This window comes from Priapulus caudatus, unplaced genomic scaffold (assembly GCF_000485595.1).
Source record: "Priapulus caudatus unplaced genomic scaffold, Priapulus_caudatus-5.0.1 Scaffold1266, whole genome shotgun sequence".
Lineage (NCBI taxonomy): Eukaryota > Metazoa > Priapulida > Priapulimorpha > Priapulimorphida > Priapulidae > Priapulus > Priapulus caudatus.
Genome location: NW_014578327.1, coordinates 28,696 through 49,424, shown reverse-complemented (window position 1 = coordinate 49,424; position 20,729 = coordinate 28,696). Strand labels below are relative to the sequence as shown.

General features: G+C 45.3%; 1 protein-coding gene across 1 annotated transcript in view; it reads right to left on the bottom strand.

The window, feature by feature from the left end:
* LOC106816031 overlaps positions 1–20,729 on the bottom strand; it is a 77,434-nt gene that overhangs the window by 31,913 nt on the left and 24,792 nt on the right. The window contains exons 5-10 of the mRNA XM_014820578.1: positions 10,974–11,116; positions 9,749–9,847; positions 8,335–8,462; positions 7,228–7,363; positions 4,886–4,970; positions 3,166–3,238 (exon numbers count right to left, since the gene is read on the bottom strand). Coding sequence (XP_014676064.1) covers positions 3,166–3,238; positions 4,886–4,970; positions 7,228–7,363; positions 8,335–8,462; positions 9,749–9,847; positions 10,974–11,116 — 664 coding nt within the window. The remainder of the gene's footprint in view (positions 1–3,165; positions 3,239–4,885; positions 4,971–7,227; positions 7,364–8,334; positions 8,463–9,748; positions 9,848–10,973; positions 11,117–20,729) is intronic.

Sequence of the window (20,729 nt, the reverse complement as noted above, 5' to 3'; positions counted from 1 at the left end):
GCACGCACGCACGCACGCATCCACCCCGCAAGCACACGAGCGAGCGCGCAAGCACTCACACACACGCACGCACGCACGCACGCACGCACGCACACACACACACACACACACACACACACGTAAGTACGCACACACACACACACATGCACACCCATACGCTCATACACACGTACATACACACGCACGCACAAACAGTCATGTGCTGCATGCTACGAATGAGTTCTCTACTACTTGACGAACTTAATCCGCTTTGGAGATTTGCAAAAATACAAATAGACTGCTAGCTATATATAATCATATGAAGTCAATTATTACAGTAAATTTGTAGGATTTCTAATTAAAAACTATTTTGCTTTGGTTTCCAAAATTATTTCAGGTTATTAGGTTTAATACAAGTTATATAGCAATGTTATTTAAAAATTCCAACGCTAAGAATAAATATTGACAGACAGATGGATACGGATGAATAGATGGATGGACAGACGTATGGAAGAACATGCTCCTTCAAACACGCCACAACAGTCAGCAGGTAATTAAAATTTCCCAGCAAGCAAATCACGAAGTTCAGTTTGACAAAATTGTAAAAAGTTCGAACGAAAAAATCGCTAACGCGCTCATTAAGAATAAACGCACACGCGACTGCCAACAAATGAGTCGATACATAAAACACACGCTGCGGGCCATAAAACCAAAGGAAGACGACATAGCACAAGTGGCGGCGTCTGCAGCAGCAGCAGCAGCAGCGCTATCAATATTCATGCAGTAGCCCATGCATTCAACGTTACATTACCGAAATGCAACACGATATTTCAGTCGTTACTGCCATTATACGTGTAGACAACGCATATTCCGCTATAAATATGATTGCCAAGAGACGCACGCGAACCTATTGTTATATTCCCCTACACGCGCGTATCTCATTATGAGCCTTACACGCGTTCCCGCGGACGCAGCTACGGCAATGTTCAATGCAGGGACATGTCAACATAACCAGGTTCCACAGCCTTTGTGATTAGGAGTAGACAGCGAGGCGTTCGCATGACTGCAGCAGCGTGTAATGTGAACGCAGGTACGCAGCCATCAATAAGGAGTCGGCAGCACGATATACGCCGACTCTGCGCAAACTAGCAGCCGCAGCGTCAGAAAAAAATAAAGATATGAAAACGTCCCCTATACCTGCACGCGCCACATATACATAATCCCGGGAAAATCCAATTCCGCGTCCCGCCGCTTTTCGCAAAATAACTAGCAAGTGCCAGGAAATGATTTATTATGATAATTAGATGAGCTTCCCACGACTATCGACGCGCGAGAGCGTGCGCGCGCAAGGACGCCGCTGCTATTCACGTAACTAATCCTCGACAAAAAATGTGCGAAAAATATATGCACTCAGTCCTGCGCTAGAAATTCCTTTAACGAATAGAAAGCTACGTAGGTGCAGTAGCACGTCAGCGCTAATGATTTCGAGGCTTTGCTGACTAGCGCGTAGGTTTTAGTTGAGGAGAGGAGGGGGGTGCAGTTCTGAAAGTAAATGGCATTCTAGTAGTAGTAATTTCTACCTCGCCTCGTTTCGCATCCTATTCCCCCCTCCCCCAACGACGAATCTGCGACTCTGCCAGGTGCGCGCCGATCAAAGCAATGATAGTAACTGCCTACGCGCAAAAAGGAACCGCCAGAGGAAGCTAGCCGAGGTTATTGCAGCAGTTGTTACCGCAGCGGCGTATAGCAAGCGGGCAGCTGTTTGCATGAAAGCCGCCGCACCCAGACCTCGTTAGTTTAACAGTAATTGCGATACGAAGAAACCCGTGTACGCGGTAGTTTAGCACATTGTTGTAAATTGGTTGCACCAGGCACGCCCGTGTGCTGCTTGAACGTTCTGGAAGTCAGTTGTTGGTTGTGGTGGCGCGTACACGGGCTTGCGCGCGCGTGTGTACGCGTTTCTTTGTCTTTGTGTCTACCCCATGGGATGATAACGTTTATCCGTCTTTTGATATACAAGTTTGCAAATTAATTCATTTAATTATTTATTAATATTTAATTATTTATTTATTACGTCCCTCTAGCGTCAAAACAACTTTACAGCGAAACACGCATCCGTTTTTAAACCATCAATGAACTCACCCCCCCCCCCCCCGCCAAGCGTCAGTACGCACCGGCGACCATCAGCTGCGCCGCACACACCGACAGACAAACATTGCCTCGCATCCGCGCGCGCACGCATCGCGGCCGATCCGATTCCTCTTCGCGTTTTTCCTCCTCTTTCCGGCTCGCCGCTTTCATGGCATCAATTATACAAAGCTGGCGCCGCGCCGTCAATGTTTGACGCTTGGAAACCCTGCGCGCCGCCGCATAGTCGTAAAACTCGGTGACGAGCCGTACGCGGTCATGAGCCGCCGTTCCTCACACAGTCACCGCGCGCGCCGTACATCCGCGGACGTGTCACTCCGTCGGCGATACGTCGTGCGACCCAATTGCCGCCGGAAAGCGACCGCGTCGCCGCTCCACCCAACGAGCCATCGGCCGGCACGCCCGACCGGCCGCATATCGCCTAACGACGAGCGTTATCAACGAAGGAGTCATTATTAGCTAATGGTACGGAGCGCGCGGGGAGCAGGCGCGGGTGTGGGGCACGGTGCAGGAGACGGTCAGTAAGAAAGGCACGTCGTCGGCCCGCCTAGTGCAACAAACCACACCAACCGCATTCAGTCATCAGACGACAGCGCTTGCCTATACGATGCAGTGTGGAAGAGGGGAGAGGAGGAGGTGAGGTGCGATTTGCACAGTAGGGCAGCGCCTACGCTCTACGAACAAGGCACACGGGCTAGCAGAAGCATACAAAGCACCCACCGGCCGGTCACACGCAAGCACAGCAGCCGCAGCAGCCTCCACCGCCCCCCCCCCGCCCCGGCGACAAGCACGCGCACGCTGGCCTCGCGCCGCCGAGCAGCGTAAGAAGTGAAGCCATCGGCAGCGGAGGATGTGGCGACATGCGGGGAGGGGATGCTCAGATGCGTGCGTGCGTGCGGGGCAGGGGGCATGCACTAGCGCCGGCGCACGCACGCTAACGCCGCTACGTACTCGAGGATGTGCGAGTCTGCGTGCTCGTTCCCATCTAGTCGGTGCTTTGCATACTTCATCAGGCACGAGTAGTAACGATGAACTTACTCTGTTTCCTGCGTTTCTACATTGCACTTGTACGACGCGTTGTAAAATAAACATATATCTGCAAACTGTCTAACTGCAAAAATAAAAAAGAAAGAGCACACGTATAAAGAAGACATGCCAAGCAACACGATTCGCTACAAACAACAGCTACCACCGCTAGGGCACAAGAACTTCCGACAGCGAACGAGAGGTGTGTTCTCGCTCCCGTGCGACGAAAAAGTGACGTACGTGACAGCACAAAATCAACAACAAGAAACGACGTACATGCACGACCCGCATCCCGCCTGTCACACGCAGAGCTGCAGGGACGAGCCGCGTGCGAAGACAAGAAGGCACTTTGCTATTCGATAACTCTGTAGCGAGCGTATCACCGCCTATAGCCACGAGCACCATGCGACTTCTAGAACGCAGGCGGTCTCACGCATCGGAACAAAGAAATCGCATAGAGAGTGCCCTTCTTGGCTTTCGACAAACAAACAATTCATACAACACCGAATGTCAACATTGTTGCAGCAATACGGCCATACAGGTTGTTTCCATTGCAACAATGGTTGCCTTGGCAACTTACTCGCTCTCCAATTCTGCAACGGTGCATTTGTACTGAGCCGTAGAAAACAGGCAAATGTCTGCAAACTGACGCACTGCACGCATAACAGAAAAAACACATGACAATTACTGGAAGCTATTCCTAGTAAAAAGGGAGTATACTTCCTATTAAGTCTTTTTTATTAGATAGCCAAAACATATCTATGAAAACCAGGATAAGCTGAACCTTACATATGACAGGTGGCCGTGGTCATGCAGCTAGATGATCCCATAGCTTGGATAAAGGTTTTAATTTTGTGATGGCAGATAATTGCATGACCGTTTGTGTAATGCATTACCGGCAATCAAGACTGATATTTTCCCCATGCATAATCTCTTTTGAAATGTTAGGAGAAATCAAGGTTTCCTCACGAAAAACAATTCTTACCAGGAAATATCACATGTAGCCTCCATGTAATTTTAAAAGATTTAGTATCGTCATGAAGTTTTGACATTGTCTCATAATCGTTTAGGATTAAAATGAGATAAATTCATACTTTTGAGTAGTTTGAATCATTGTGGCATGATTTCCACGATGTGTGTGCATGCGTGCGTGCGTGCGTGCGTGCGTGCGTGCGTGCGTGCGTGCGCGTGGGCACGTGCTGCGAGCGTGTCACTAGCCTACAAAACTACACAGAAACGTATGATTCTACAGATCTTTTGATAAATGGCACTTTTAACGAGAAGTAAGCAGTCACACTGCAGCTGGTTTTGCGGCTCAAATATCACACTAGCAATAAAAACACTAAAAATGGCACTAAAATCTGATTTAACGTGAAACGATAAATATAGTTTTGCAGAACACTGCTTTATATTACCCCAATTATAACTACACGAATGCTCACACCACATTCACCATTCGGGTGTTTATTACCCAATAAGCTTTCTAAGCGTTTCCTGTGTCGAGTTCAATACTCAACTGAGGATATTTTTAAGAATGAGCTGTCACCATTAATTCTGGCAAGACACTCTCTGAGATGACAGTTATTGGTGTGCACATATGCATCGTTATTTACTAGGTAACAATCACACTAGCAACGACTCGTCATTGAGAAAACTGACAGGTAACAGTGGGGACCTCATCACGTTCAAGAATGTACATAAGACAACATACACAGCGTCAAAATATAAATACCTGTGATTTTGATTTTCTTCACTGTTTTGTTGGAATTGTTTGTGACCTGAACATTTACGGCTATAGACTCTCCGTGGTAGTACATCTGCAATGCACAACGTGTTGGTTAGTCACAGATTTGCTCTGTACCTGCGTGACAGGTGAGGTAGTGGTCACTAAGTCTCCCTACCTGGTGTACATAGATGAGGTATGCCGTCACACTAAGGTCTCCGCCACCTGGTGTACAGGTGAGGTAGGTCACTAAGTCTCCCCACCTGGTGTACAGATGAGGTATTGGTCACTAAGTCCCCCTACCTGGTGTACAGATGAGGTAGTGGTCACTAAGTCCCCCTACCTGGTGTACAGGTGAGGTATTGGTCACTATAAGTCCCCCTACCTGGTGTATAGGTGAGTGAGGTATTTGTGAAGGATGTGCTACTTCCACACATGAATTGTTGGTTCATCTACAATGCACTGTGCATAAAACGGCGGAATTTCACTCGGGCGAGTGTGCTCCGCGCCCAACAGTTCACAGACGCACGCACACTTAAAGCCTGTATTACGAGATTTTGCTCAGAAACACTCAATCCGAAAAAATATAGTCTCACCTGACAGCGAAAAATATCACTGATTACACCAACATTAAAAACACCAAGATTTTATGCAGTTATAGCATAGAAAAATGGATTGACCACATCATACCAGCTCCAGATATTATCAAGAGCTAATAATACCTAGAGTGTACAACGGGAAAACGGGAAAATAGTGCTATTTCACGACTACATTATTCTACTTTGCCTGCGAGTCTAGAATAATTTCATATATTGCATTAAGCAGAATTCCTTGCTCTCTACAACAAGACCAACCGCTTGTCAATACGATACTCCTAGGCTGAGATATCGGCTCCTAAACCTCCCCTCCCACATGCCTTACGCCGCTTTGAATCCACATAATTCAGCAACCTCCACGCGTCTAAGCATTTTGGCTATCGTTTCCGTCACCGCTTGGAGCGCTGAATAATTGATGTCACATGCCCAAATTTGGTACTATTACTACACTGAGTAACTGAGCTGCGTTGTAAAAACTTGATGGAGCCGGCTCCATCATGACGGGCATTAGCCGTGCTAGGAAAGATAATGGAAGATAAGGGCATAGGCGAAGCACCGTTCATTCATAAATTTATCACGGAAAAACCGAACTTTCACGAAGCAATGCTTAGACGCGTGGAGGTTGCTGAATTATGTGGATTCAAAGCCGCGTAAGGCATGTGGGAGGGGAGGTTTAGGAGCCGATATCTCAGCCTAGGAGTATCGTATTGACAAGCGGTTGGTCTTGTTGTAGAGAGCAAGGAATTCTGCTTAATGCAATACCATGAAATTATTCTAGACTCGCAGGCAAAGTAGAATAATGTAGTCGTGAAATAGCACTATTTTCCCGTTTTTCCGTTGTACACTCTAGGTATTATTAGCTCTTGATATTATCGTGTCCAGAGAATCCAAAATACAAATAGCGCCTTCAAACCAAGTGCATGTAATTAAAAAAAAAGGGCGTGCAATTCTGTGTGGTAAATATTATTGACTTTTTATGTCAATAATTCACAGCACTTTATGTCATTGTCATTCCAGTGTTACTATATATGACTGGTAATGCACAAGGTTTTCTAATAACAGACTTTACGCGGCATTAGTACTACACTCTTGTTACGCTAGTATATCCCTCTGTGTTTACACTCTGACCTGATTTCTGCAGTGCGACTATTTTCATTCACCCTGGTTGATGTCTCGCGCTACCGCGAGAAAGTCCGAGAGATGGCAACATAAACCAAAATCAGTAAATAAACTTGTAATCGTGCATGTTTTGGTGAATACGAAGGTTCTAAGACATTTTATCGTTACTCGAGACAATTGCTGTTACTCAAGCAATAACGGTAGGTATCACGAAAGTGGGGAAAACCCTGGAAAACTCTCGTAATAATTAATTTAAAATAATTACGAAACAATTTCTGCCTTAATTCGAGCTCGAACTCGCGTTACTAAGCCCGAAACCATTACTCGGCTTTTACGGCGCGCTCGAGAATTGCTCGGAACACTCTCCCGGCAGAATCCGCTAGCGATTTCATCCTCCAGCCAACACCACTCTGCCGCGATGCTCGAAATGGGCATCGATGTAATCCCTCCCACCCCAGCACATTGAAAAGAACCCCGCTAACTCTTCAGCACGCACCGAACTGAAAAATCTCTCTCGCGCGGATTCTACAGGGACGACGACGTTGTGCACGCCGCATCCAACTACACGACACCGCACTCTTTATCGTGGACGGGGGGGGGGGGCAGGAGGTGACGAGTGCCGGCTGTCGTACTCACCCCCTTGTCCAGAGATGCCTCTAAGTGTAGTGGTCCCGGGCTCATCATGAAGTCTTTCGTGACCTCGGCGTTCGGCTGGGGGCCGGGGTCCTCGGGCGCATACATTACTTTTCTAATCGCCAGCCTCACGGAGTTCCTGCGAACGCGAGACGACGACTACGATCACGCCGTGCATCGTACAGCGCATCGCGACGTCTCTCGCCGCCGCTGCCAACACTTCGCGGAAATAATGTCATCATCGCTGTGTGCCAGCAGTGTACGCCATGAGCGGGTTCGCATTGTCTCGAATTCATATGGATTAGGCAAACTGCGAGTCGGTAATTTTGTTGCTGTAACTTGGAATGAATTGCGTTTGTCACTCAGACGTTTAATTTTCACAGAAATGAGATCATTTTCGTCTCGTAAAACTATCACGTTTACATATTTTAAGAATCATGTTTAAATTTTTTTTTTAGATCCGGTGCAATAGTTGCTAATCAATTTCGTCTAATTGGTAAACAATTTCACCTTTTGATGAGCAAAGTATTTTTCAAATTTATAAATCCATAGCGTACACTGTACGTGATGTCTTTATAAGTACATTACAAATACAATTACCAACAAGTACAATTAATAAACTATGATGGTTATAATGCTAAATTACTACGCTAAATTAATGTAAAGTACGCTTCAGATGATGCGAGTGCATGGTTCATAGAGTAGAGAAATTTGGGTAACACAAAATGATGACTTGGTTTTGTCAAATGTTACGTGATGAAAAACCATGCAATACTAGAAATCAACCTTGCGAATTGTCAGTTCATGCATATATATAAATATAAAATTCCAATTTGAGTTCTCCTATAGTGATGTAGTATGTGGACCTTTATTGTCTTATAGTATAGAATCATATACTGTTGTAATATGGGTTCGTGTGGTCCTATATACAGACCTAAAATACTTGTTTGCACATTTCTTGTATATGGACATATACCTTGTCATACGCGCACGTGCACCGCGTGCACGCACGCACGCACGCACGCACGCACGCACGCCCTCACAGACAGTAGACACGTTGTCCTGCAGGCTGCAAGCCACATGGTAAGTCTAATCTCATATCAGACTGACCTTTTGTGAGGTTTCTCTTCCACGGACTCGCCGACGTAAGTCTTCAGCTCGTAGTCGACCCCGCATGGCTTCCCCGTGTCTCCCGGTGCCGGCTGTAGAGTGACGGACGCCGGCGCGTACGACGGCAACTGCAGAACAGGAGCAAACACGCAGCAGTGAACATCACACACGTCTTGTGTAAAAGAACGTCTTGTGTAAAAGTGGAAACTCTCCCAGAACGATTTGTCCCTGAAAGCATTCGGCCTCCCACAGTTTCAATGGATGTTGTTGGTAATTGGAAGATCTATCTAATAATTAGTCATATTTCGAGTTTATTTCAATTATCTTGTAGGTCATGATTATATCATATATGCCTATTTCTCAGATATCCTGTTCTCTTTTCCACAATCGAATCTCATGATTTTGACATACAGTAATATGCGCTTAGACATGTAATTTTTCATTTTAAATACAAACGATACGCATATATGTACATGCATGAGCAAATATACAACACACGCTCCCACGCACGCACGCACGCATGCACACACATATATACACGTATAGCCAACATGATTATAATGTAGGAGTCTGCAGCAATATCATGCTTAACAATGTGCATGTGACAATGCATCCGGCATATCTCTACTCTTTGCAGCTGTAAAAGTTAGTTTTAATAATCCCACGCTTGTGCCTATAGAAAGTATAGTTAGATTTGCATGGTTATGGGAAATTGAAATATTCATGAAGGCGATTTATTCAACATATTTAAGGAGTTTATGAGCATAGAATGGCTTGGAATAGATCGTTTCTGCATTAGTAATGAACTAATGCATCGTGGTTAATAAATACCATTCTTTTTAAAATAGAAAATGCCAACTTGTTTTTAAACATGCAATGTACGCATTATTAAATGCATTATTTATTGTTAGGGATCGTGCATCTTGTAGACTTAGATAGACTCCCGCTGTGAATTTGTCAACGATTACGGACCTATTTGTACCGTCGTCAGCTAACTTTGAACACTGATAGTTCTATCCTGATTATTATGTGCAGCAAACTGGAAACTATTGTTTTGTATGTATTGCTCGCTGCATGAAAGCGTAGGAAACAAGTTTGAAGAGCCTTTGTTTGACATCACGGCAGTACATATGATAGCCACGATCCTACAACCCGACCGATTCCCCGTAGTCACACGTGAAATCTCAACTATCATCAAGCAGTGTCAACTAGAAACTAAGCTATTTTCAAAAGTCAATCACAACACCCTGTCACTATGACCGCTTGTTCACCACCGCACACATGGTATATAATCTGCCCACACACGTTTGCGTAAAGGCACGCGCACACACACGCACATACTAGCCGAGCCACGGTCGATACGTAACACAAATAGACAGCTATAGAAATATAATGTGGCATGTGCTCAACATACTTGAAAAAAGAAGGGGTAAGCATTGGGGCCGAGCTTCTTGATCAGCCGTTCCTGTAACCTTGTGAGTGGCTTCTGCTGCGCTGGATCAGGCGGGTACACCTACGCACAAAAACACGGGTTAGCAGACGAAAAATTCAACTCGCAACAAGTTTTAGGATCTCCAAATACTTTTGAAATTATAATTATTCGAAAATTACTAGTTAAAAACATTAGTATAACTAGAAAGGGCAGTTGTCGCCAACTACATGTATCCCCCATGATCTAGTATGAATGAAATATCTCTGTAAGGACGTAGAAAGTAGGTAAGGTAATGGTTAAATAAGTCACAAAGACAAAGGTTTGTTACACAACTCATCTGCCTGAGATGTGCAAGTATGTTAAAATTGGTTGCCTTAGGGGTTTTGGTATGCGACACACCTTCTCCCCAAGATGTGTAAGTATACAAAGTTTGCTCGCGCTAGGTCAATTAGGGGCCGAGTTATAGAGCAGAAGGGAAATATGATGAAGGTCAAGGTCAAGGTCAAATAAAGGTTGCAGTGACCTGGTTTCGGTACGCGACACACCTTCTCTCCAAGATGTGTAAGTATACCAAGTTTAGTCGTGCTAGGTCAATTAGGGGCCGAGTTATAGAGCGGAAGGGAAATATGATCAAGGGTCAAGGTAAAGGTCAAATAAAGGTCGTAGTGACCTTGGTTTTGGTATGCTGCGTACCTTCTCCCCAAGATGTGTAAGTAGACCATGTTTGGTCACGCTAGGTCAATTAGGGGTCGAGTTATAGAGCGAAAGGAAAAGTGTCTGCGGCAGCGGCGGCTGGACAGACATGAAACCATAGTATCCCCGCCGACTTCGTCGCGGGGGATACAATTATGAAAATATAAGTTTAATTTAAATATTTCTTTAACCATTTTAATGGATATTGGGTATTTTTAAATTGTAAATTTTGTAAATTGGTTTCGTGTAAATAAAAATTTTAAACACTGAAAACTAGCTAATATCTAACAAAATGATCTTTGAACATTATTAAACAAATATTGTTTTAAACAAACTAATCTGGGCTCTGGGAGGATTGGTTTTGCGGGTCCACCCACACATATACCATTCACTTGACGACAAATTCACTAGAGAAACATCGAAATTATTGCAGCTGATAAAACCAAAACGAAAATGGCCGCAGGTTACCGGTGTTACCAGTGCATCTTCACAGATCACTCTTGCAATGGCCTACCTGCATGGAGGCCAAGTAGAGGTCCTTTCTGAAGGTGAGGCCAAGGACATCCAAGTCTTCCCTTCCATAGCGGAAAGCGGCGAGCACATGGGCATAGACCTTCCTGTCTTTCAAGTACTCTGGGTCAATCAGAACCACTCCATCTGCAAAAGCAAGCAATTGGTGCTGAGTGATGCGGCTAGATAGGAAAACCCCGCAGTATCAACTATCATATGCTGAAAAAACCATGTACAACAACGTGAAATGTGCTATTCCATTAGTGTAAAATCGATATGCGCTTTGAAATGCACACCATTTACATATCTCCCACACCATGGGTGGCAAATTGCTGCATGTATGTCGACTTCTCTTTCCCATTTTCCAATTTATTCCAAGACACTTGAGTACCCAATATTTTATTCTAGCATACAGCCCCTCCGCTTGGCCTAAACTCGCCTCCACAGTCTATTTCTCTTTCTGTCTCCCTCCCTTCCTCTCCCTCCCTCACTCCCTCTCCCTCTCTCCCTCCCTCCCCCATCTCTCTCGCTTTCTCTATCTCTCTTTTGCTCTTTTTCTCCCACTTTCTATCTCTCGCTCATTTTCGCCAATATTTTCTTATATATTTTCTTCCCTCCCTCGCTCGCTCTCCTTCCCTACCTACCCCCTCTCTCTATCTCTATCTCTCGCTTTTTCTCCCACTCTCTCCTTCCTCCCTCTCTCTCTCTCTCTCTCGCGCACGCGCGCTCACTTTCTCCCTCTTTATCTCTCGCTCTTTTTCTTCCACTTTCTCCCCTCCCCTCTTTCACTCTCTCCCGTCTGTGTTCTTCCTTCGTTAATTATAACGTCACATATCCGGAAGCTTATTACACGAGCTAACGCTGACACGAGCCCAGGCCACACGTCAGACGCTCGCCGGCCATTCCCCACGGCACGGGGGGATTTTACCGCGCCAGCAAATTGCGAGGCAGAACATTTGCGCAAGTAACAAAATTAATGTGAAACGTTGGCGAAAACGATGAGGGGTCATCTCCATACACTGCACATGAATGCGCTCCTCGTGGCATAGCTAGGCAGGTGGCACACTGACATATTCACGAAGGTACGAGCGCACTCTATGATCAGATACGCAAGCGGGTAGGCAGTAAGGCAAGCAGGCAGGTAGACAGGTAGACAGGTAGGTAGGCAGGTAGACAGGTAGACAGGTAGGTAGTGAGGCAGGTAGGCAGTGAAGCAGGCAGCCAGGCAGCCAGGTAGGCAGGTAGGCAGGCAGGTAGGCAGGCAGGCAGGCAGGCAGGCAGGCAGGCATGCAGGTAGGTAGTGAGGCAGGTATGCAGTGAAGCAGGCAGGCAGGCAGCCAGGTAGGCAGATAGGCAGGCAGCCAGGTAGACAGGTAGGCAGGCATGCAGGCAGGTAGGCAGGTAGGCAGGCAGGCAGGTAGGCAGGTAGACAGGTAGGTAGTGAGGCAGGTAGGCAGTGAAGCAGGCAGGCAGGCAGCCAGGTAGGCAGGTAGGCAGGTAGGCAGGTAGGCAGGCAGGTAGGCAGGTAGGCAGGCAGGCAGTACGGTATTCAGACAGTGAGGTAGGTAAGCAGGCAGGCAGGCAAACAGGCAGACAAGTGCTAGGTAGGCAGGAAGTGACAGGCAAGCAGAGAAGTAAGCAGGCAGGCTGAAGACGGAGAAGCAGGATGTGAGACTGGCAGTAAGGCAAGCAGGCAGGTAAGTGAGCATGAGTGGCCAGGAAGGTAGTGAGGGTAGGAGGCAGACCGACAGTGAGACATGGAGGTAGGCACTAAGACAGGTAGGCAGGCAGGCAGGTAGTGAGCCAGGGAAGCAGGGGACAGGTAATGAGGAAAGCACATACTGAATCAGGCAGGCAGGCAGGCAGGCAAGCAGGTAAGCAGGCAGCCACATGACCCAGTTGGCGTTTGAATATACACTACACATCTATGATCTACATTCACATTCGCTCCCCTGTTAATGCAGGGAGCTCCGATAAACTTCCTTGAACGCAGGAGCCAGAGAGCAGGTAAATGCAACTGAAAGACGCCAACATGAGATAGCAATAACGAGAGTCGACGATGTGAAAAGTTTCTATCGTAAATAATAAACCAAAAAATGCACTGATCGGAAGTGCATTATATTTCACCAGAAATCTGAGCCACAGTCGCGATTATAAGTCCTGCCATTGATATAACCACATTACAAGTGAAAGCAATGCATATTTGATAAACGTACACGTGGCAATGGATTATAACTTATAAGGTACTTATTTATGCTAAAATCTTTCTAATTAGTAATCCACAATCTTTTGTTTTACCTATTAATGGCATGGCATTCTTGTCTTGAACAAATTTCTTCGTTAAGAAATTGACAACATACATGCTTAGTCGGATATATTCTAAAATATCACTATAGCCACTCCACATGTTTCATTCCCATCTAAATGCCACTTTGCAATATATTGCAATAAGGTATATATACCTTATTACGTACACTTAGACGCCACCTGCCTATTCCTTTCAGGCACTACACGTAAATGTCACATATTATGCGCAACCACTCACTCATACAACTAAATGTTAACTAGCCATATGACAATATCACTAATCTGCCACAGCCTACAGCTACAGCTATATACCTACGAGTAATAACCTTCGTCTGATTAACACTTCTTCATAATATCAATGTACATACACTAGTATACCTGGAAGATAAATTTACTTACTGTACATATTATTACTATATTTTCATTGATGCCTGCCTAATGTCATATCATCAGACAGAAAAATCTAACTGTCTGATCAAAATTTCTGCGTCTTGTGCAAGAATGCAACGTTCTAACATCTTCGCAACACACCCGCATGGATGTCCTGTAATACACTATAATGTATTTAGATACCTATCGGGGTCATCATCAGAATGATCTATTACATAATTGGTTATATAACCTTTTTTTAAATCTACATTATACATACTCTATTATATAATGATAATAATACGCTCTGGCGTTGTTCCTCAAGTTACAAATTCACTTTCGAAGCAAATGCGAAAATGGCCTGGCGTCCACATGAACTAGGCTAACTGCAGCCTGTATGAACTCTTTTGCGTTCAAGTGCGGCATAAAGCGAGTAACGTTAATAACGCGACGTCAAGCTAGCTTTCAACACACGCAATTAGAATCCAGCTCAAGTGCAAAACGATATGCTTTCCATTAACATTTTTTCCGGAGCATCGATGTCGGTAGGTAGGCGCGTACGTGATCCGGGCGCCGGTGGATCGACCATCGTCGTATTGCGGGAAACGTTAAAACCCACTAAAAAGTCCGTGAAACAACGGCGACGCTTTTTTAAATAAACGCGTTAGCCCACGCAAGCCAAGAAATGAACATAGACGACACGTGGCAGCCGTGGCTACCACATACATCGTAGCCGTAGGCTAACCATCGATCCACAATTAGTGATGGACACATCCAGTAGCAAAGCCTGGATGACTTTGGAGGCAGCGCTGAAGATAATTCGTTTTAATGGTAAACAATAAAACATTTATTGCCGTCGCTCTCCTCGCTTTCAAAGTTTTAATGATGAAAGAAAATGGCCACACCGCCAGACTGCCGACAAGATATGCACAACTGTATAGTCTATAGAAACGTATTTGTTTTTTTCGGGTAAGTGATACGTCAGGTGGCCCTCTCACTTGCAAGTGGCAATAACCACATTATTACCCGTACACACTATCCGCAACCTTTTTCATTTACATGTTATTTGCCCATTCTTCTCACATCTAAAGGTCACCTGTCTACTTACTGTCATTATATCTACATGTTACCTCTCCATTACGTTTACGTGACAAGATCTTGTCATGTGAATATCACTAAATAACCTTCATCGAATTGATAATGCTGTTCCAAGTATTGCATGATTTCAAAAATTCAAATGACAAATTAAACGCGCATCTCACACAATTAAGCTTCCCTTTCACTGTCTCGTTCATTTTTTAGGCTAGCATAAGCTCTGATCATCAACTAATAGGGGTGTAATTCCCTTCCATCGATTCTACACGAGCATGCATGGCTAAGTAAGAGGCATCCTAGTACGTGACATTTTAACCACGTATGGCCGAGTGTGTCATTAAGGACGATTCGTACAGATCTGAGCAGCTTATTACTCACGCTGCATTTATCGCTGAACACACGGACGAACCGAACATAAATGCGCGCGTGCATTCACCTACAGTGTGAATATCGAGGTATACACGCGAACGCTAGTGAAAGCAGTGAACGCTAGATCGCGCAGCGCTATGGCGCAGCGCGTAAATGTCGGCGAACAAACGTCAGGACGCGTCGCACATTCACTAGACGAAATCCGAGGAAAAAAACTGCCACGGAGAGAAAGCACACATCGCTGTTGCGCGTTTCGAGTATACTTGACACTTCATCCTCCTCCTCCCCCTCATCGACTGGGGGGAACAAGAGACAAAATACATCGAGGTCAGCATTGCGTCATCTAATCGTATAATGCGTTGCTATCGCAACCCAGCAAAAAACCATCTCGACACGTCGCGCTCATTGCGATGGAAGTCCCAGTGCATGCTCAAAGAAAGCGTCGCACACACGCGTCGGTCGCAAGGTCGCACGAAATGTCAGCCCCAGAGGCATTAATGAATTAGATACCTTGTACTCGGTCACCGGTGCAAGTTGATTGCATTCAGAGTGACTTAGGATGAGCACAGATCGAGGAGTGTTTGATCGAGGGCGTCGGCAAGCACACATGGGGTACACGTATGGACGCGCGAACGCACTAGTGAACGGACGAAATCTTCAATGACGACTTGACGGCTTCATAACGTTTAATAATAAAGTTTCATGAAGGTTTTCTAGGTGCCTTTCTAGTATGCTTCGAAAAAACTAAATGTGTTCACAAACAATCATAAAAACGCACGATATCTTAAATTTTGTCTTGACGGCTTCGTAACACCTGAATGTTCATGAAGGACTCCAGTGCCTTTCTATACATGTTTCAAAAGACTCTCAATGTATTAACAAACATGCAATTGAACAATTGAAATAGACGCCATTGTAAATCAAGACGAAATAGTGGAATAGGCAGCACCTGAAAAAAGGCAATATAATAGCCTCGTTCACACGAGACCTCGTATTTATGAAATACGGTATTTGCGAAATACCGAATCTGAGACAAATACGCGGCCGAGCGTTCACACGCTGATTCGCGGCTCCAGAAATACGGTATTTGCGAGCTGCGAGCTGCTTTAACAATCAAGCGAACAATGCGAAATAAACAATGCAATGCGCACCAACTGCCGATAACATACGTAGACTGGTCCGCGCGCTCGACAATGCCACTCGCGTTACACTGGAACTGTCGAGCGCGGACCAGTCTATAAAATACGCGGCTCCAGAAATCCGGTATTTAGCGTTCACACGAGGAAATGCGCGGTCCAAGAAATCCGGTATTTCTCAAGCACGGCAAATTATTCGGAGTCTGGGAAGCTTCGTATTTACATGAAATACCGGATCTGTTTATATACCGTATTTCTTGGGCCTCGTATTTTGCCTCGTGTGAACGCTAAATACCGGATTTCTTGCTACGTGTGAACGCGGCTATAATAATGGCTATGTGGTGGTGGAAACGTACAAAGATACGAAATATACGTACATGCGCGTTTTTCAACAAATGGGTCGCATTTCACAGGGGAACAATGTGACCTACATCAAAGAGAATACGTATTCCGTGATCCACCTAGAGTATATCGTGACATCAGTTTTCGAGAAGGGCAAACATCACTGACTATACGCTTGACAGGTATAGAAGGAACATGTCAGAGATTCAGAGATAACTGTGCACGCATGCAGTCACTAGCCGGACTGTGGGATGAGAACTTTGCCACGTCGGCGGTGACGAATGTCAATGATGAGGTATGCGATGGCGGCATCTTGCCAGAGTGACCCCCGGGAGGGAGGGGCACTCCATATATATTGCATGGTAGGTATATGCCGCGGGAGGGACCCCCCTTTTTCACCCTAAACTTCCGTTCCAGTGCATCACAAGTTTACATTTTCGAACATAGCCAGTTCCAGAGCATCCCACATTCAACAAACATTAGTTCCAGAAACCCCCATTTTCAGGTCTGAGTTAGTTCCAGAGCCCCTCATTTTTGACTTCGCAGTGGCACATACCTACCATAATGTGGGGTGAGTCCCCCCCCCGGAGGGATTGACCCTCACAGAACCGTCGAAGTAACGCCACCAATGACGCACGCGGCTGCGGCGGACGAGCGTCAGTCATCGATCGCAACGCTATCTAAAGCCTTCTCCCAACGTGTCGGAAATGTATCCGAGAAATTCATCAGCATAATAATACGTCACCAGATGGTTCCACCCCTCCCGCGAGACCAATCAATATGCAACCAGAAAACTGGCCTGATCAGCTGTACTGATTCAATCTCAGCGACATCTGACAACGCCAAGCAACTCAGGTGTCATGTTAGCAAGGCATTCAATAAGAAGCAACGCAACCCTGGCTAAGAGCACACTAATAGAGCTCGCTGTGTGATGACGAGATGAAAATGCACTTTTCGGGCAGAACAATAGGCTGCCTCCGTGAGCCTTTAAGAATTAACTTGATAAGCTCAGCCACGGGGAATCTTGGAGTCACTCCAGCAGAGCACGACATGCAGCTTTTCACCGGGGCTTGGAGATTTCCGCAAAACGTTGGACATTTCGTTCAAAGTCACCCACCCTCAAACACCAACCGCACTGGTGTAATACCGCAGAAGTACACAGTAAGCATTTAGCGAGGAAAAAGAGGTAGAACCACAATTATGCTATTGTTCTATTTTGCCCAGCTGTGTAGTCGTGACCATGTGACCAGCCATTTAGTAGAGACAACCAATACAGGCGGTCCCGCTACAGCGGGGATGACGATAAACAATAGGTATAGGCGGGATCTCTAGATTGGGTATAAAATCTCTTGCTCGGAGAGAGAGAGAGAGAGAGAGAGAACGAGATAGATATACAGAAATATAGATTAATTTAGACGTCTGGTCGACCGACTCTCTATTCATCAACGATAGACTGCACATCCATTTAGATAACACGTCGTCACAGCATTAGCCTCGTAAGTTATAAGCCTCGTTCACACGAGACCTCGTATTTATGAAATACGGTATTTGCGAAATAACGAATCTGAGACAAATACGCGGCCGAGCGTTCACACGCTGATTCGCGGCTCCAGAAATACGGTTTTTGCGAGCTGCGAGCTGTTTTCGTAACAATCAAGCGAACAATGCGAAATAAACAATGCAATGCGCACCAACTGCCGATAAAATACGTAGACTGGTCCGTGCTCGACAGTTCCACTCGCGTTACATTAGAACTGTCGAGCACTACTACTAGAGCGTTACACTAGAACTGTAGAGCGCGGACCAGTCTATAAAATACGCGGCTTCAGAAATACGGTATTTAGCGTTCACACGAAGAAATGCGCGGTCCAAGAGATCCGGTATTTCTCAAGCACGGCAAATTATTCGGGGTCTGGGAAGCCGCGTATTTACATCAAATATCGGATCTGTTTAGATACCGTATTTCTTGGACAGCGCATTTTGACTCGTACGCGAACGCTAAATACCGGATTTCTTGCTACGTGTGAACGCGGCTAGTCTCTCGCATAAACCTCGTGTACGCGGCTGCCCTTTTATGGGATTATACATAGTTTAAGAGGTAATGATTAAAGAGAGTAACTGAATACGTATATCACTGATGTTGTGTACTTTTCAATGTGTGCCTGATCGACGTTAGCAAAGGGTGTTATAGCCATACACCCCCGCGTAACCACTTATACGATTACGATAAGCAAGCGGCTTCGCTACACTGGTAGGCATGCTTAGTCGACTTATAGATAACGCAAGAAAACTAGATTTTTTAAAGAAAAATAAGACTGTCAATACCAATTTCTCTACCCAAAATCACCGTCAATAAAATCGACATCAAACCCAGTGGAAATGCGCGGTTAACAGGGAAGCCGTGTCCTGTACTGGCGTACCCTTGTTGTTCGCGTTCACGTACAGTACGTCGTGAACTACACACGAGGATCGGAGATGAACGGATCCATAGATAGAACGATGCGCGAGTACGTTAGCATGCAACCGAAAAACCAACGCGGTAAAAATGTTCATTCAGAGTGCTAGGAAGAAGATGGGCGTACAGTAACCGCGAAAGTAAGTAAGTTAAAGTAGGGTATAAGTAATACCCTATCGTATTTAACTTACACACCGAGACCTTCGGAACGAATTAAGAACGTATATGTTGGTCGGGGGTTCACTGTGCAGATCAGCCTCACAGCAGATCAGCCTCACAGCAGATCAGCAGATCAGCAGATCGGGGGTTCACTGTGCAGATCAGGGCATCTACAGTTCTACAGTAGAGCGCAGGTCAAACCATTACGTATGAGGTTAACATAAAGCGACCTCGCATTATTGATTGCCTGATTGGGTGGCAATTAAGTTAAGCAATGAATTGCTCTATTGCAGGTAAAGCGGGGAAGCCAACCGTAGAGCATCCCAGCAGAATTACACACATACACACATAGTCCGTACACACATAGGCGCACGTATATATACGCACTTGTTACCGCTGCTCTTCGTCTGCTTCTCTTTCTGATTCGCTATATATGACGATAATGACGGTCTACAGCAGATCACGGAAGCCTGCTCCTAATCACGGAGCACTCTGTGTAATGAGGCGTTTGATGCGAGTAGACACGTAAAATACCTACATCTGTACATCGACCCTACCCCTCCCGTGTCATCGCTTTCATTAGCGCTGAGCAGTGAGAATGAGAATAACGCCGGGGGGTTGACGTAAGAAGTTATAGTCTGGGATGATGGTCATGGTCAATTCGATAGAGCCATATCCATAGCGCGCGCGTACACGCACGCACGCACGCACCGCACACGCACCCACGCACGCACGCACGCGCGCGCACACACGCACGCACACGGAGCAACGTGCGTGATTTGACCGGAAAATATCTACGGGGTGTTGTATCAGGCAGACATGAACGAATAGCACGCCAGACCCACATACGATCATTCGCGCAGCTTCTCCGCTCACATGTGCGTGTAGGCAAACTAGAACTACACGGGTGTCCTGTGAAACCTTCACGCCTGGCTGCTGGGACTTTGCCAAGCGTCTCTCATCAAAGCTATGTTATCTAGCTTCACAGATTTTACAGGCAAATTCAGCGGCACAGCAAGAATGTGAAAAATCGTGGCCAAGGCCGTGTGCCGCTGAGTGAAAAAAATGAAATTGCATACCATGCCAAAAACTATTATATAAAACCAAAAATAGATACTTGACGGGTCTTGTCTGTTTTTTGTTTGATATAACGCATGATCGATCGACGGCGGTATAAAGCGCAGTTGAAAATACGTGGATACAGAAACAGGTGCAAGTGCTTCTGTAGTATGGTGGCCGAGATGGCTACGGATATTTTTATTCCAAATTCATTTTTATTTCAAATTCATTTTCATTTCAAATTCATTTTCATTCCAAATTCATTTTCATTTTCATTTTCATTTCAAATTCATTTTCATTTCAAATTCATTTTCATTCCAAATTCATTTTCATTTTCATTTTCATTTCAAATTCATTTTCATTTCAAATTCATTTTCATTCCAAATTCATTTTCATTTTCATTTTCATTTCAAATTCATTTTCATTTCAAATTCATTTTCATTCCAAATTCATTTTCATTTCAAATTCA